Source organism: Aptenodytes patagonicus, chromosome 6, assembly GCF_965638725.1.
Source record: "Aptenodytes patagonicus chromosome 6, bAptPat1.pri.cur, whole genome shotgun sequence".
NCBI classification, from domain to species: Eukaryota; Metazoa; Chordata; class Aves; order Sphenisciformes; family Spheniscidae; genus Aptenodytes; species Aptenodytes patagonicus.
This window is the reverse complement of record NC_134954.1, coordinates 51357970-51376114: the sequence shown is the minus strand read 5'-3', so window position 1 is coordinate 51376114 and position 18145 is coordinate 51357970. Positions and strand designations below refer to the sequence as shown.

At 43.1% G+C, this 18145-nt stretch overlaps 1 protein-coding gene across 1 annotated transcript in view; it reads right to left on the bottom strand.

Annotated features, from left to right (window-relative positions):
* Nucleotides 1–1485: 1485 nt before the first annotated feature.
* The window catches only part of CHN1 (chimerin 1), a 105207-nt gene continuing 88547 nt past the window's right edge, over nucleotides 1486–18145 (bottom strand). Inside the window, exons 9-13 of the mRNA XM_076342581.1 lie at nucleotides 8483–8656; nucleotides 7697–7774; nucleotides 6390–6527; nucleotides 5255–5360; nucleotides 1486–2413 (exon numbers count right to left, since the gene is read on the bottom strand). Coding sequence (XP_076198696.1) covers nucleotides 2242–2413; nucleotides 5255–5360; nucleotides 6390–6527; nucleotides 7697–7774; nucleotides 8483–8656 — 668 coding nt within the window. The 3' untranslated portion in view covers nucleotides 1486–2241. The remainder of the gene's footprint in view (nucleotides 2414–5254; nucleotides 5361–6389; nucleotides 6528–7696; nucleotides 7775–8482; nucleotides 8657–18145) is intronic.

Below are 18145 nucleotides of genomic sequence, written 5' to 3'. Positions count from 1 at the left end.
TGGTGTTGGCTGCCTGAGAGGAGGAAAACAGCAAAACCTCCAAGCTTCCCAAGCAGCCTCACCTGGCTGCTCTCCTTTGGAGCTGGCGCTAGGAAGGTGCCCAAGCAAAGCATCTCCCTAATCCTAGCATCTCATTATGTCTTTCTTCCCTGCGGGTCCCACGCTCACTCCTGCCTTTCTTCTTTTTCCCTTCTTTTATTGCCAGCCCTTCAAGCTGGGCCTTTTGCCAGTCCTTGCCTCCCCGAGGGCAGCTATGCCACTTTTCCGGGACCTGACGTTTCATTCTCACACCTCTTTTCTATCCCTGTTTACCCCAGTTCCTCCACTCTGTCTTGTGCCGTGGGGTTCTGCTTTCCTTGATAGTTACACATTTCCACTGTTCTTCAAAATAATCAGGCTCCAAAGCATTCCTCAAAAGTTTTGGATTGAATCAATGTGCCATTTGCCATTGATCTTCTCTGATGTTAGTATTTTCCCATGCACAAGGCAATGAAGAATGAGATCCAGGTGAGTCACACAGAGACACCGTTCGGTCACAAGCAATGCCGCTGCCTCGTCTGCCACTCCCGGCTGCAGCAGTGCTGCCAGAAAGCCTAACAGGAGAGGGAGTGTTTAGAGTTAGGAGGATTACAGCACAGAGAATTCTAATAACGCCAAACCAAACTCACTGGCAATACCATTTTTTTTAGTCAGAAGTTGTAGAAACGGAGAAATTAACACTTGTAAGGTCTGCAAACCATCCCAGTGTGAAACTCCACGTGCACCCGCCCAGGGTTAGCTACTCCACTGGGGCGGATGTTTCTGCCGTGCTAAGAAGTGCTCCTGGGGACAGACCGTCCACGGACGGAGCGTCTCCATCAGAGGGGCTGCAGCAAGGCTGATGACAAGCGATTTTTTATGCATTGCTTTATCAGAGCGAACAGAGAAATTGTTTATAAGTTTTGGTCATTTTCCTTTCACATGGTGTCATGGTTGAACCCCAGTAGGCAGCTAAGAAACGTTTGCAGGGCAGGCCAAAGCGCTTGCACCAGCACCAACCACTTTAAGCGCAAAGCAAGTGTTCTGTGATGCATTCGCATTAGAAATTCAGTGGTGTATCCATCTACTCCAGGCAGCTACAGCTGTGTAATGGCAAACTGCAATTCCAGTTCGTATATAGGTAATTATAACAATATATATATAAAATACGAAGTAGTAGATGGCTTGACAATACTTTTTTGGTTCGTTTAAGAGTTCTGAAGCATTCTTGAGAGGCATCTTGGACAATGAAGACAGAAATTTTCAAACTACAGAGGAATTTGTGGGAACCTCAGCAAAGCGTCAGGCTCCAAAGTACTTACATCAGAATGGTCTCGTCAAAACCAGTAAAACTCAAACCCACTTCTTTTAAGTCAGAGGTTGTTCAGGGTTAAAGTGCCAATGTAAAAAATGAAAAAAGCAGTATTTTTGAAACATGTTTGTTAAATAAAAATAAATAGCTTAATGTTAGAGTTCTAAGAGCAAAATTTAATAAATTAATATATGCATGCCAGATAAAAATACAAAATTACAATTGAAATAGCAATAATAATAAAGGAACACTGCTCAGCATTGCAGATTTCACTGCAACCACCATAAACGTCATGGAGAATTACTTAAAGTAACATTTGAAGTACACATTTTGTTTCTGTTAAAAACAAATTACTATATGATGAAAAAACTGAAAGAAACCCAAGAAGAAATCAGCCCCAAAAGTGGCAGAGAATGATATGAAATGTCAATAAACTGCCAGAGGCTCCATTTCACATAAGTCGTCCTTCTTTTTAGTATCAGAAACCAATTACATAGAACATAAAAGCAAATTCACAACAGGTTTACACGGAGAAACATGCTGAATTACAATCACAAACTATCCAGAACAAAGATGCTGCACCAGTTCAGTTGTCTTCTCCATGGAATGAGTCTCACCAGAACAGGGAGAACAGGGAGCAAATCATGCAATAGCTTTAGGCTTTTTGTTTTTTATTTTAACATGATAAACACCCAGGATTACTAGTACTGGAAAGTATGTGTTAACCTTTTTCAACATCAGCTGAATGGCACTACAGAAACGACAAAGAGTTCCTTCATTTTTATCCTGAATACATCGAAAGCTCTAGCAAATACGGAATTCAGCAACAAGAGCCATTAAATTACTTTAAAATATTCCTTCATCCATAGAACACTGTTGCTTCCTTTTTTATTACAAAACCCCCAAAATATTCAAAATAAAATGTCTTCATTTTTTATAAGCATCTCCACCACAAGTCTCTGATAACGGATGTCATTCAATGCAGCCATCGCATCCAGTTCTGGCGCTCTCATAAGAGTTGGTCCAAAAACTATGCCCAGATTCTCTGCACTCATCAGATTTTCCTTTTCATGGAGCGTTACTCTGTAAAAAAAGGACAGTCTTTTTCACATTCCTGCGGTGCCAAACTATGTCTGCATATGCTTGAAAACCTGGGAAACTGGACAGAAATGTTTGCCTCTCCCCAAAGCCTAGAAGAGGCTGCCGTTTCCAGCAGGATGTATTTGGAGGCGCCGGGTGAAACACTCAGAAGTTAGCGAGTGCTAATGCTGTGCACGTTTACAGTGAGTCAGATGTCTCTGTCCTCCTACCACGCACACAGACCATGTTTACTTGCAGGAGGGTTGGTACTCCATGGCGAAGGAGGGGGCTGAGGGGTGAATTTGGACAAATCAGAACAATTTTGCTTTCGCTCTTTACAGCGGCACCATTCGGAGGCCATTCCTATGGGGAACAGACCGTGTTTGCTATTACAGTAGCAGTTTTGTGGTCACTAGAGACGTGCTGTTGTGCCCACCCAGGTGGGATTCTGCCCCGGTTCCCCTGGTGGCATGGCTCCATGTGGTCACACTGCTCCTCTCTTGCGCATATGACAGCAATGGGGGTGAAGCACATCACGTGAATTCCCTGCCTTTAGGCACTACAGGCTAAGTGCGCTAAGCTGGACGCCTGGTTCCTCTTCAAGACAAATTATGTGCTGTGGCATGTACTAAAAAAAAGTGAATCACCACTTTGGGGCGGCTTTGAAACTGCCAGGGTCTCACTGTAACCTCATTTGCACGGCAGTCTGAGCAGGTCATTAAACCTGTGCTCTGACAGGCCCACTTCCACCCCTCCCTCTTCTGGGGTCCTCAGCAGCTGCCAAACAGCCGAGCCCCCAGCTCAGGGAAGCCTCCCGCCGCCTGGTTCCCATCTGCAGAGGAGGAGGAGGTGGGGAGGCCACGTTTTGCTGCTCCACAGGAATCCGACCTGTTCAAAGCTGTGGGCTGAGGCCCTGCTGCGGGGCAGGTTTGCAGGCCACCTCCAGAAATGTAATTTGCCCAAGAATTATACCTACAGGAGAGGCATCCTTTGCTGGGGCTATTGCAGAAACACATCTGCTCAGCAAATGCCAGAATGGTCACTGCTGCCCAACCACGATGGCCTCCGGGGTCATGGGATGCTACTTCTTAATGTGGGCTCAGGGGCAGCTTGTGCTCTCCTGCGCTGCTCTGCCTCAGCTCGGAGAACATAGGGTCCCGCACGGGGAGGGCAGGAGAAGGACAGCCTGCCTGGGACATCCTGACACCGAGTGTGCCCATTGCTGCTGCCCAGTGCAACGGATGCAGTAGACACAAACGTGCCTCAAAGCCTAAGCTTCTGCCTTGGTTTATCCTGGTGAATTGCCTCGCTCAAGGAAACAAGTTTAGATTATGCAAATGTTTTAATGCACACTATGGTTTAAAGAATCCGTAAGAATTCTCAGAAACAACTAAGAATCCAGGGACAGCAACTGAAAGAGTCTGGCTAAATTATTTCTCGTTTCACCACTGTGGCATCTTGCGTTGCATGAAGAAATCCTTTGGTATACAAAAAAAAATTTCAAGATTTTTCTTCCTTTTTTTCCCTTCTGCCTTAATTTTTATTTTGAAACAAGTCAAACTGATGTTTCCAAGCTGCTGTGTCTTCTGTTTGTAATTATTCCAGATAAAGGAGCTGTGTCTGATTACCTGAATTTAGCAGCAAGACAACAGCCTGTCGAGCACCACAGCTCTTTTTAGCAAATGTATTAAAAGGAAGTTTAAAAATGAGTGAATTTTGTCACCCTTCTACCTTATCATTCACCTATACCAGAAATACGATGTGCAAAAGCAACTTGCTAACTAGAGCAGCAACAGCTACTCTTGAACAGGGTAAGGAAAAATTAACTTCACACTTCACAAGCAGCAAGGCGGGTTTTTTTTGTTCCCAAGTCTCTCATCCCTGTGTCTGTTCTAAAACATCCATTAGAAATGTCATTGAAATAAATGGACAAATCAGGCAGAAACCCTGTAGCTGAATTTTGCCTGAGGCACTCAGCAGAGTCGACATATTCCTACTTGTAGAACTATAAAAGGAAAATAAAAGAGCTTAAAATAAAGGCTTTTTCTAAGGAAAGGGAATGATGCTTATATATTGACAGTAAGTTCATGTTACTTGAGAAACTAAAATGGCTACCCTAACATGCCACATTGATTTTTTCCCTACTTTCCTGAAAGAAATAGAACCTGTGCTGTTGTGCTGGATATTCATCCGTCAGTCCCTCTCTAACAATTTTTCAGCCTACTGATCATCTTCAGTCATATCTGGGGGAGAAGGAGAAACCTCAGACAGAATTTGTGCTCCTACGTTTTTGAGAAGGTGGCAGGTGGAATGAGAGGCTCCACACTGATGAGGAATGACTGGCAGACCTCACCAGACGTGTGGCTGGAGGGCAAATTAACACTGTGCCTAATCAGCATCAGCTCAAGCCTAGCGTGTGTCGTCTTTTTTAGGGTGTCAGGGATGACCAGGTTAGACAAGACTTAGCAGAAAAAGACACCGATCTATAGCCACTAAGCCGTATTAGTTCCTTGCCCAGGAAGCGACTTATTACTCCTAGGGGTACTAAAGGCTTTTGTTGCCATAAATATTCACTGTAACCTTAAATGTAGTGCAAATTTGTTAGGCAGGTGACTTTTGTGCTTCAAAACTGTGGTTTTTTGACTTACGTCCTTCAAGTACTTTGTGAGTGCTTTAAGCGGGATAAAAACCAGTGTTTGGGTATTTGCTGTTGTACAGACTATCATTCCCTGCTGCAGTCCATCTCCAGGATTTGGTGGGCCTTGCCGAGACTTTTCTGGAGGTCCTAACATGGTCTTTGCTAAAAATGAGTTTGGCTTAGTTCTCTCCAGCTAGTCCACCTACCTCTTCAGATGGGCCATGAGATACCGTAATGTTTCACAGTGTGCAGGCGGCAGCAGTTTCAGCGCCTCATGGAGAATTTCCAGCTGTTCGTCCGGATCGGTGGTTTCTGAAACACAGAAGTTCAACTGTCACCACATGTACAGCCAGAATTCACACACAGAAGGACAAGAACGGTGGCCTGCAGAGGAGATAGGGCCTCACAGCTCTGCTGGATTACTGATTTCCAGAACCTATCCAAGCCTCATAGTGGAAGATTTGCCTGTCCAAAGAGGTGCTCAGAGCACAGTCAGGATGTGATTGGTTTTGGACGAAGAAAACTCCCCAAAGCGAACTGCAATCCACTGAAAGATTCCCTGCAGCCTACTAAAAAAAATTCCCCTGGCAATCCTTGCTGACTGGACTAGTTTTGCACAAATAATCTACAGGTGCAACCCTGGGACAGCAGAAGGTACTGGGAACTCTGCCATCAGCGTCTTTGGCTGTGTCCATGCTACTGGGAAAGAGCCCTCTCCAGAGGAGCGGTAAGCCCAGCATCCGGCCCTTGTTTTCTACCCACAGCCACCTCACACCTTTCCAGGTGTGGCTGGTGTGACTGCGACATTGCAGAGATGCTTCAGGCAGCCAGGATGCTTGGGAGAGATGTTCCAGCTGGGCTTACCGCTGCGCTTGCAGACTCGCTGTCTGCAAGGCCAGCCTTGAAGGTGGCCTTAGGATAAGCGCTTATCAGCTTGTAGAAACACTCCAAATGGACACCTCTAGAAACAAATGAGTTATCTTATTTCTAAACATTTTCATAAATCACCTTCTTTCTGGCAACACAAACCCAACAGACTTTAAACATCACTGTCAAGTACTAGGGATTCATGCAAGACACAAAAAGCGATGTAATCCATAATGTGTGATGAAAAGGAAGCATTCCTGGTGACAAAGGCAAAGAAAAATGTAACCATGATCACGTAGCGCTACGTGGTCATGTTGTAATGTGCAGAGCATATTTACTCCTGCAATCCTTACTAAATAGGGCATGCAGGGTAAGAGCCGATGGGACAGCTATTAAATCAATAGGCAAGTACTGCACAAAAAGGAGAAGGAAAGGATGAGAGTGAAAACCAGGAGGAAAATGCGCTATACTTACTCGCAGACTCTATAAACTTTGGGTAGGCATCATACGTGATGAGTGGAATTGGCAAATCCCTGAAGTACAGTTTAAGTGCACCAGTGATAATATTGATATCTTCATACATATTCACAGAAATATCAGCTTTTTCCCCATCTGTGTGGAGAAGGCACTGACATTAAAGTCTTGGAAATGTAAACAGATGTAAAACAGCATTCAAAAGAAAAATAGTAACTTGCTTAAGCAAACATTATTAAAAGGGACACAACTACAGATTTTGGCTTTTATAAGCAAAACAGAGAGTTATTGGGCTGTGAAGTTCATTGTTTCAGGGCAAAATCCTCAAGCATTTTATAAAGAAACCTATCCTTTCTTCATTTCAAATTATTACAAAAAATGCAGGGTTTTTTGGGGGGCAAAAACCTGCCAGTCTGATCTAGCAGTATCTATCTTGTAGAAATGTGTGGAAGTTCAGCTATTTCTGAACACATTGCGTTGCCAAACAACACATTTGTCAGCACTGAGTGAGAAATCAGGGGCGCCTGGGAAAAAAAGTAAAAGAAAGAAAACCAACTTAGTCCACAGCTTCCTCATTTTATAGCAAAAACATGTGTTCACCATTTAGCTACAGCATACTACCTACTCCTGACCGCAGTGGACACAGATCCAGAACTTCGCTTCTCCAGCACATCCCCGCCCTGCTAACGCTGCAGAGGAGGCAGATGTTGTCTGAATAGGTCCAGTCCTCCGGAAAAAGAGGAGAGAGAGTTTCCAGCATGGATTTTGGCCTTCATTTCTACTGGTATAGGGGGACTGCAGCTGGAAAGCCTTTAATTTTCCCACTGCCTTTTCTCAGAGAGAAGAGTTTGTTCTCACTGACCTTCTTTTAGACTGTAATAATTCAAACTTTGTTTGCACTATTGTATTCATCTTATTATTTTGGACCTTTCATCCAGAAAGATGCATTTAAGTTGCACAGCCCTCTTAAGGCACTTCATCACTTGCCCTCTATCCCTCCCCCACCCCCCTGAGCGTAGTTTTACTTGCAAACTAGGGCAGTAGTTCAGAAAGCTTTGTCCTTTCCTATGCACATCATTACTGAAGCACAGATCCTGATGGAAGGAGAAAAGTAGATTTTGGTAACAAAGGCCAAAGTGAAGCTGATAACGCTTTTCTGATGGGAAGACTCCCCTTCTGTTAGCACAGCTGCCGGACTCCTTCAGCCCACTGATGCAGTGGAGCGTAAGACAGACGGGGGCTGCGCAGAAAAATCGTGTATATTTAATACATCAGCACAAAGTTCCAGCATGCAGGAAAGACTGTACCTCTGTCAAATGCCATTTTGACATCTTCGATAAGATCACTAAATCCTGAGACTCTGTATAGTCCTTCAGAATTAAGACCTGCAATGAACATTTTAACAAGACTAAAATTAGTCTTAATTTTAGTTTCCTTCCACCCAGTTCTTCCCTAGTCAGGTTCTTCATTTAAGGCAGAAAAAGCAGGCACATTTTAAAAGCCTTATCAGGCTTTTCTCTCAGAATGAAATCTTATCCTGGCCTTTTAACCCTGACCCTTGCATTAGCTGCTTTGTTATATCAGCACTAAATTATGTTTATACAAACGATTTCAGAGGTGAAGAAACATATTAAACCAATTACAACCGATTTAAAAATAACCGAGATTAGCATACTTGATGTTCAGTCATTATTTCAGAATGACAACAAATACTCTAATTCTAGAAAAGGATACTCAGTGGGGGCTAGGGGAACTAGCAAGAGGAAATTCATCAATACTAACTGCCTTTTTTTAGCACACTCACTTAATTTTTTTAATAAAAATATTACTGGAAAGATAGATGCCAATATGTAACTATAAAGCAGTAATTGTCCATTAAGCAATTTCTAGCAGAATCTATAAAAATTATAAATGGGTATGAACCATGAAATAATGCAAAGTATAATATTAGCTGTGCAGGGTAATTGGCAGTCATAAAATGTCTTATGCAAATCTGTTTGGAGCAATCACATGTTCAGTAGAAACCCAGATGACCCAGATCAATCTAAACGGATTATCAGTAAAGCAATGAAAGTCCATTAACTATGCCTTACCTCTAGATTCAATTTCCCTAATGCACATGTCTACTACCATTGGTCTCTTAGTGAAGTGTGCTTTTACTAGCGTTGTAAGGTCACAGCTGTACACTTTTTTGACATGCTTCAGGTCTGGCTTGCAGTCATTTGGGACCATCTTGGAACACTGCTTGTGCACATTTAAACCACAATCTGAGAGAAAAATGAAAAGACGATTAGGCTGGTGTTTGGTGAAAATGCGTATCCCGAGGTCAGTACTGCGGAGTACGTATGGCTCCTGCAGGATCTGACCTGACCTTGCAACTACCACTACTACTTCTGTTGAGACCTCTTAACCGTCAAATGCACGAGGTAGGGACAGACCTGAAGTACGACAGATTTTCTACCCAAGACATTTCTTCTGTCCCTAGAAGATCTAACACAAAGTGACAAACTTTCCATACGGTTTTTCGAATCAGGATCTAAGGGTCAATTATTTTCCCCACCACTATTACATATGTTGCTATCATGATCTAAACTTTCTTCCAAAGTTGCCGTGGATTTCCTAACACGTACAGCTTCAATGTAGTGCTGGACTGTGGCACTTAAGACACCTCCTGGGGGAGATGAAGGTAGGGACGGAGTCTCAGAAGGCTACAACCCCTCTGCAGTGCGCATTGGCAAGGCAGCCCTGAGACCTGAACCACTTCAGGGACCCCTATGCTCTTGCCAGGTGTGGCAGCCCATGCTTAGTGTTGCTAGTGACAGGGCCCATTCCCCAGCTCAGAGGGGAGCTGAAAAGCAGACGCAGGGGTCACCAAGCTGGTTGGTGTTTTCTTGCTACCAAGCAGTTTACAAAGGACTTTGCTAAGTCACAGCGGCTACAATTCTGATGCCATTTCACAGGGTGTTTCTGAAACAAAGTGTTGGCAGGCACCAAAACAATTCTGTTTACTTTAAAAATGACTTAGGGAAAATTTGTTGTGGTTTTTTTAAAAACATAAACAAAACCTCCACAGCTTTATTGTAAACATACTGAGAATGAGATTTAGTTTAAGTGAAACTTAATTGAAATCAGGTTACAGAAAAATGTTTGTTCTGCCCAAAACCATTCAAAAACATAGTACTCAGGGTCTGGGAAAAAAAATCTTGGAAAACACCACCTTAATTCCAAAGGACTCCAGTTCTGCAAGCGTTTCTCTACATCACTGCATTGCCATACGGAGTCCCCTGGATTTCTGCAGAATTAAGGGATGTAGGAGCTTGAAGGATCAATGCCTTGATGAAAATCTGTACTTTCCTCTCCCACTGCAGTACTGAGTATCTGTCTACATAGATTCCCTTTGTATTTCATTCCTGCCGATTTTGCCAATACTTGTATTTTCATTAATGCCCCATAAATTACTTGACTTTGTTCTTTCCAAAACAGTAAACCCCAGAATTCATTGCTAAGTTTAACTTCCACTAAGTCAGCTGCTGCCTGCTGCTAAAAGCACTTTGTTTACTTAACAGGCCTGTAAAGCAAACAGCTTTGTCACTTAGGATCCTCTGTAAAACATCCAATCTCTGGTTGCAATTAAAGTTCGGCATGTCACCTTCAATCAGTCAAAACTTGCACAGATCCTGATCCAGATGAAATGGCTGATTAAAATTCTCTTTAGCTATTTCTGTGCCGGAGCGACTCCCTTCCTTGCTAGGAACGGTTAGCATGCAAGACAGGGAGCTGCGAATGCTGAATTTCCCACCTGGTTGTGATTTTGTGTTGTGAACCCCACCTTGGGCAAAGCCATGCAAGGCAACACCTGGCCCCCTGCAAACAAGCAGTACCACCGGGGGTACCATGGGGGCCCACCCTGGTCAGCCTCGGTTGCTTGCTTTGACCCCCAGCCCTCTCCTGGGCTCGCCCCAGAAGCTGCTCGTCACAGCTGGCTGTCCCGGAGCCCCAGGCGGTGGCAGGCTCAACTGCTGTCCCTCCAGGCGTGGGGAAGTTCAGTTTGGTCACTCGGGTTCCTTCAGTGTTTGCTCAGTTGCCTCATTCGTGAGAGAGGAAACAGTAACAGCCAAAGCACTTGCCTTCCCCTGACCATTTATTTAAAACCTGCATTTAATCAAGTGCTTTAAGACCCCTAGTTGGAAGGTGCATGACCACACAACCTCTTCATGCACAGCACCTACCCCACCTGTGGTTCTGGGGTGTGGAACGAAGAAACTCTGAGCACGCCAGCCAGTGCAGGCAAGGGGAGCTCCACCTACGCTTTAAATGTCTATCACCAGCCCTACATTTTGTCTGAACTCTGAGAAATGAGGTGCCTCTGTGCTTTAAATAGGGAACCCAAATTCACTGGAAACATGTGACTTGAATCCCTTAGCGTCTCAGTGCTTCGGCTGTAACATGGGAAGGAGAAACTGTTCTTGCCTCCTCGGGGTCTTGTAGAAACAAATTCGTTAAATGTTTGTGGAAATACAGAGGAGAAATTACTCATCTTTGGTGTAAGGTTTGAATAATAAGACCAATGGCTACACTTCTAACAACGAGAAGACAAAATACCAAATAGGTGCTATTAAGCAAGTACCATCCATGCTGCTTTGAGAATAAGGATGAAGTTGTGGAGTAAAAAATAATAAGTAGTCAAATAATCAGAGGCAACATCTTAATGAGCACACAGAAGGGAAGCAAAGTAAGATCACATAGGAAACCTTAATTTTTTATTTCCTTTATTTCGAAACCCTAACCTTGCAATAATAGTATTTACGAATGCAAATATAATTATTATACATAGAATTCCTACAATTGCTGCAAGAAGCACCTGTTCCAACATGCGCAAAACGGCCTAGTACGTCTGTCAAAAATTATGTCTACAAGACTGGAATGGCAGCGTCTCGCTCATGAGGACTCACTAGCCATTCTGTGAGTGCAAATTACCTGCTTCACACAGACAGCAATACACCTCAGAGTTATGTTTCTGAGAATCCAAAGATAATTAAGACTAAAATATACAAAAAAAGGCAAAACACGCTTCCAAGTATCTCATACTTGACTTAAAACAATTATCGCACTCACTGAGATCATCCTAATTACATTTATATACAAGAAAGTTTCATTTCATTAAAATATGTAACTTACAGAGATGTTTTCAATGTGAAAACCTTGCTTCTGAAAATAATTGTGTTATTGCTAATCCCATAGATTCAAATGGGCTTTGGATCTGACCTCATTAATACCAGAATAATAATTACAAATGCAAAACTCAATTTTCCTCCTCTCTCGTTTGTTCTTCCTTTGCATTTGATTAGACTTTATGCAGCAGCCCACTGCTTAAGGGCTTACAAACACTCCTGAGAAACATTTAAAACCTAGAAATATTTCAGATACTTAATGCTTAGAAAATGCATGAGCACTAGGTTCAATATTATTGGGCTGTGTGGTATCCTCCTAACAATCAAGGCTCTTTACCTCTTAAGTAAGCGTAGGACATCACCTCACTTTAGCAATTCTGCATCAATATGTACTTCCAGAAGATTTCAGTGATTTTGCAACAGAAAAATTATATTTTTTCCAATAAAGAAGCTGAAATTCACCAGTGCCGTGCTTCCTATCAGGTGGGCCCCTCTCCTGAGCTAACAGTACTTGTTAGTTAGCTAACACATGACACAGCCATGTCTCAGTCACTAGTCTCTGGTTTAGTTGATAACCAGAGCCACACATGGATGAAGGATGACCACCTGTCTTGCTAACTCCAACAAGGTAAAAGGTACATGGGCAGGAGGTCAGTGCTCCTCTCCACTGAGCACTGGGAATGTGCCAACCTTCTACTCTATACTCGGCTTACTTGTTAGTACTAAAAGACAGGAATTATGCTGCAAATTGCATATTATTAAATAAAAATGCCTTCTGTTCTCATTGCAGATGCTTCATGAAAGCTTCAAAACCCATTATTTCAGAATCAACTAGGAAGGAACAAGAAAGCCAAGTCCTGAATCTCTCTGCGTGCTGCCACATGGTGAAGCTTTAGGACTGCTTGCCTTCTTCACACATGAGCTTCATGATTTGGCTGGGTTCGTTAAGACCAAGAGGATTCATTTGATTTCAAATTTAGGGTCTATTTACTTTTGGTTATATCAAAATAAATCCAGAATAGCTAAGTTGGCGTTAGCAGCTTTACTCCGGATCTAAAGGAGCCTTACCCATTTCTTACAGAAGTTCATCAGAGCTTATCTGCTGGCTGGCTATACAAATTAGAGAGGAGCTAAAGAAAAATCCCCCTAAAGCATCGTATCTGCTGATAAGTCCTATAATAATACAGGACAGATTTAGAAGATGCAGTCATGAACCCTTGCAGGTCAATAGGAAAACTTCTGCTGACTTCAGTTAATCAGAATTTCATCTTATACAGAGATGATTTGTCAGGATTAGAACTGTGAGTCACGCATACTATTCCTTTTTACAGTGCTATCAAACTGTGGCCACCTTTCAAATATACCAAATGTGACCAAAAAAAATGCAGTCATAAATTCAAGAGTTTATAGGAAGTTTGGAAATATAGGAAAAAAAAAAAAAAGAGTAATTTTAGATGACAGGTTTAAAATTCTGTGATAAGCTGCCCCGACTTTAATAGCATATTGATCTAGGAGTTCAGGTGGGCTGTGACATTACTTCTATGAGAGCTGTTAAATTTAAAACTAGTTTGACAATACTTTCCTATGATACCTAGAAAAAGGCTTGGTAATGTTTTAGAAACAGCTAATACTGATGTTAGTCCACTGGGCTGAAAGAACAAATAACATGTTCATATTAATGCATGAGCAGAGCCAAAAGATGTATGTACGTTAATACCGCCCCATGAGCACACATTACAAATATTTGCAGAGACTAAAGTATACTTAGCTGTCGCTTTTTGTTGTACTGCTGATTTGATTTTAGTCAGTTTTAGATTTCCTTTGGTTTACAATTTACTGGCTAACATGGCTGCTGATCACGCTCCATTGGAACGATACCGTATGCTACATACATCACTCTAATTATATTTTTGAATTCTCCCAAAGAAAATTTATGCATTTTGTCACTCTGAGGAGCAGCTTTAAGAGCTAAAAGGTAGATTTACATTATCTGCAAAAAGTTCTGAAAGACTCTTCAGAGGTTTACGGTAAGCGTGGGAGGGTGGGAAGCGCAGAGCTGGGGCGCTGGCACTGTGCGTTGCCTTGGGCAGGTCCACTGTGGTACCTGCCAGACAGGATAACACCGCCGCCTTTGGTAAGCTGACCTACGAAGACGACGGGTTCTACACAAGCACAAAGTATTGGCATCGTTACTTTTGCAAGGGTGAAAAGGTTAGAAAGGAATTTGCTCTCATAAATCAATCATGAGCTAGTAGGTTTCCTTTAGTAATTTAATGCTCTTTTCTGTAGCAGAGGAAGCAATGTTTTCTATTCCCTCAGATGCAGTGTGTGCGAACAAGCACGTGAACGTAGCAACCCCACTGGCCCCGCATGCTGCACTTTGTGCTTCCAAGCCCAGGGGCGGGGGGGGGGTGCCATGAAGGTTGCCTTCTCTCTCCTCCTTGGCAGAGCTGTTCCAGCCCTGGTGGCAACGCTGGAGCTCCTACACTGCCTTAGGTACCTGCCATTTGTTAATGTGCAATGCACATCTGGAAGCAACCTTGGTCCCACCAGAGTCTTAAGCCACTTTACTAAGCAGCACCATGGCAAAAATTGCTTCCAAACGTATGTGTATGCTCCCCCAAACCTGCTATCATCCGTACTACTACATCATGCACTATAGGGCACATTATTCTTTAGGAAGGAATTTCTAGGGGGCAGCTAGTTACTTGGCAACAAAATTACCTAATACCACAGAAAAATGAGGGCTTATGAAATAAAAAGAAAAAAAGCACATCCAACAACCCTTATCCCAAATCAAAAGAATACATATGTCTGCGCCTCCAAAAGCTGGCTGGAAAACGCAGGTGAAATGTTCTTTCAGCAGAGCACGTTTGGTGGCGATGGTTTGATTTTATGGAAGTTCTGAAAGATCACAGACAGTTCGTTCAAAAACTTCCCTGGCTTCCTGCCACGACACCTGCCTACCTCCTCAACAGCTCCCCTGATGGGCTGCTGGCTCGCTCAAGGCTACCAGGTCTGTGTGGGCTTGGAGATAAAGCCGCTTTTAGGACTTACAGTTTCAAGAATATATAGCTCCAGAATAGCTTCCCCATGGGAACGGCTCTGAAGCAAGGCTCCGCTGCCTGATTAGCATTTCAAAATTCTGGAGCTCATTCCTTGCAGGACCACCACCAGATCCTGAGCTGGCGGAGCAGCCTGTCAGGCAGTGCGCATTTCCTCCGACAGCATCACCACCTGCCTGAGGTGGGCAGGGACTGTTCTCCAAACAGTCCCCTATCCACAGCCCTGACCCCTGTGGCTTTGCTTTGCTCTTGTTCCCTTTTCGGGCTGACTGTCCATGCCCTACACGGTCAGGGAAACCAGCAGAATCTGGATACACATCTCGGAAGAAACTTGGATGTCTTTTTAAGGTACAGGTGTGGGCAGAAAGGGGCCTTATCATGACCGAGGCATGCAAAATACCTTGAGAGTGGGCACCACGATGAGCACACCTTGCCTTCCCCTTTGCTGAGTTACTGTCACAAGAGCATCAGTCGTTCTTCCAGGCACTAAAAGCACGAGCACTGTGCCTGCACAACTAATGCCTGAGGATGGGCAGGCTCCTTTGGGGTCTCCTTCATCCTTACACACCAGTGGAGCAACACAGGGCTGTCCAACACAAGGGATGTAATAGCAAAGCAAAACAAAACAGCACAGGAAATAGGGCAGTTGTACGTTTTTCAGTTGCTGGAGAAGGAAAGGGATGAAATGGGGAAATTAAACACTTAAGCAGTAATTCACAAAACAATCCTGCTTTGAGACTGTACTTTAAGTTTTCTGAAAATGAACTCCTGGGGCTTACTGCGGTCAGGGCTGGCAGCAATATTGCTTGGGCTTAGCCAGTGGCAGCTGATTGCCCCCACGCTGACAGTTCAGCTGCAAGTTCATTTCCATCAGTTCTTCAGAGAGAAGTTACCTACTCCAAAGGAAACAAAAGATAGGCAACTGCTACATGGGTGGCAGGCTGAGACAATTCAGAGCAAATCTATCAAGGCAGCAGAAATGGTGCTTCATGTACAGCCTCAGAGGGTGGTGCTGCCTGGTGTTAAAAGGAGCAGCCCAAAATGCTACCAAAAGTACCTAGCGAAATACAGTCAAAAAAATTATCTTTCCTTTAAGATAAGCTAATTAACGCTCTTAAACCAGCCTGTTCCAAAAAATCTTCTGATTAAATCACTTATTCCTTAAGAACAACAAGCAAAAGCGTACAGAGGAAGGAACAGATTATACAGTAACTCGAACAGTTCTTACGGGCTGGGGAAGGGGACAGGACACACGCAGCAGCTTGACAAGTCTACTAGTCTGCTTGTCTACAAGTCTACTCAGATAGTGCACGAACAGCATCATTAATGCCATGCTCTAGTCTCTGATAACACACGCTATTCTCCATTAATGCTACCAGGTGTTACGTGTTGGTATCATTCAGAAAATTAACTCCCTGGTGCTTATCTGCAAATTTTCTTTGGATATTGTTTCTCTCCTGAACACATTCTGGGTAATGGGATGAGCCCTCTGAGCGCAGGGGAGCCTTACATAGGAGGAATGTAATTGAGAATACTTTTTTTTTAAGTTCATGCATTGGATTTTGAGCTGGGGTAAACTCTTATGTCTTCATTAGCTTCTGCTGAGCTTCAGTGTTTACACAAGCTGGTGGCATTGTAATTTCAAACACTTCTTCAGTCATTTCTACTTATGGCAAAAGCCTGCAGGAAAGCACACTGGAGATGCAGCATGCCATCAGAAAAGGCAAATTCCTTGCATACAGGTGAGTCTTCATCTCACACAAATTTTACGGGCCTGTGGCTAGGATGCAAAAATTGGAAGCACGACCCTCTGAGGCAGTAGGGCAGATGTCTATTAAGGATTCACTCTAAGGACGCAAATCTGTCTTTAAAGAAGTTTGACAGTTGGACTCGATGATCTTAGAGGTCTTTTCCAACCTTAATGATTCTATGATTCTATAAGTTGATGAAAATAAAGATCAAATTTCACAGAATAAAATTTAAGAAAAAATAAATTATTCCTGTTTTGCTCTGGATATACTACTAGCAGAAGTCAGACTAAGTCCACCAATTCATTTCCTACAGGATCCAAATCCTGGACATCACCCTAGGTCTTAATTTTGAAAGACAATAAAGTCTTCCCATGTTTGGTGGCTTGCATTAATCCCGAAACCTTTGTAGTCAAGATGACAGCCAACATCTTACTTCAACCAATAACCACCCTTCAGGTGGCAAACATGGTGCCTACATTTACCTCTCGTCTTTATGGAAGGGAAAAGAGGTAGTCATCATTCTTTGTCTGCCGTAAAACCTGAACAAGGATAGGCTAGGGAGAATCCATCTTCCAGGGGTTAATCATACACGAGTGTACCTGACAAGATACTGAACACACTCAAGGCTGTATTTTGGTGGAGAGGGACACATTCAGTGATGCCAGACTGCACCAAAGCATGAGTCAAGGCAGTTCAAGTGGCTAAGGCATCCTCGCTGGTTGCTACGGCATGTGTACTGTTATGAATGTTTGGTTCTGGTTTATTATTTTTCAAAGGATTGGCTTGTCCGTGTAACAAAAACTAATCTATCAGCCACTGGAAATAAGTTCCACTTTTTCCTCCTGCTCCTCCTCCTCTTTTCTGAAATGGATTACATTTATCTTTGTTGTCCAGTCTTGGACTGTCCCACACTTCTCTTCTTGCATGTTTTTGTGCTCCTGCAGAGTAGAGGACTTAAAATGGCTGAGAGTAGCCCATGCAGTAATCCATTTGTATTTGTTAAACTTATCACTTCTATACAGCAGAGTCCTCTTGAGATGTGCAACTGTTTGGTATGAAAAGCAAACGCTTTAAAAATTATAAAATTACATATGATCAGTGCAGTTTTGCTCATAAGTATTTTCAATAAAATGATTATACAGACCACAAAACAGATTTTGTGGATTTCCCTGGAGTGGTATTGAACCCCATTTGAATGCAAGTGGGCTGCCTCCTGCTAAAAGCTGTAATTTTTTTTGAAGTACAAACCTACTCTGAAAAGCAATGGCCTCATGTGGCTCCTTGTTTACTGTGCCTCATTGTTTCCATATTAAAATGGCTCAGTTCAGAAGCAAAATGAGCACTTAAAAAAAAACCAAAACCAAACCAAAACCACTAAGACCTCCCCCCCATATCTGTGCACCTCTGCCTTGCCTCCAATATGCCTAGATCTCTACAGCTTCTGGCTCTGATGGCTTGTACAGCCTCAGCTGACAGCAGCAGGTAGACGCTGCTGCAGATGAGGCACAGAAAGAAACTGAGAAGCTCAACTGTTTGGATGAAACAACACAGGACTGAAACAAATTAAAATATCCAGCCAAATGAACCCTCACCAAACAAACAACATTCAAATCCCACAACGCAGGCTAAGCCATGCCAATGAGCCAGCCCTCCTCCGCTGATTTGCAATAAGACAAAACAAAACCCAAAGCAAAAAATCCTACCGTGAATAGCTGTTTTTTACCTAGTTCCCATTTTTATTCTTGCTGATGTCCTGTATATCCCTCTAC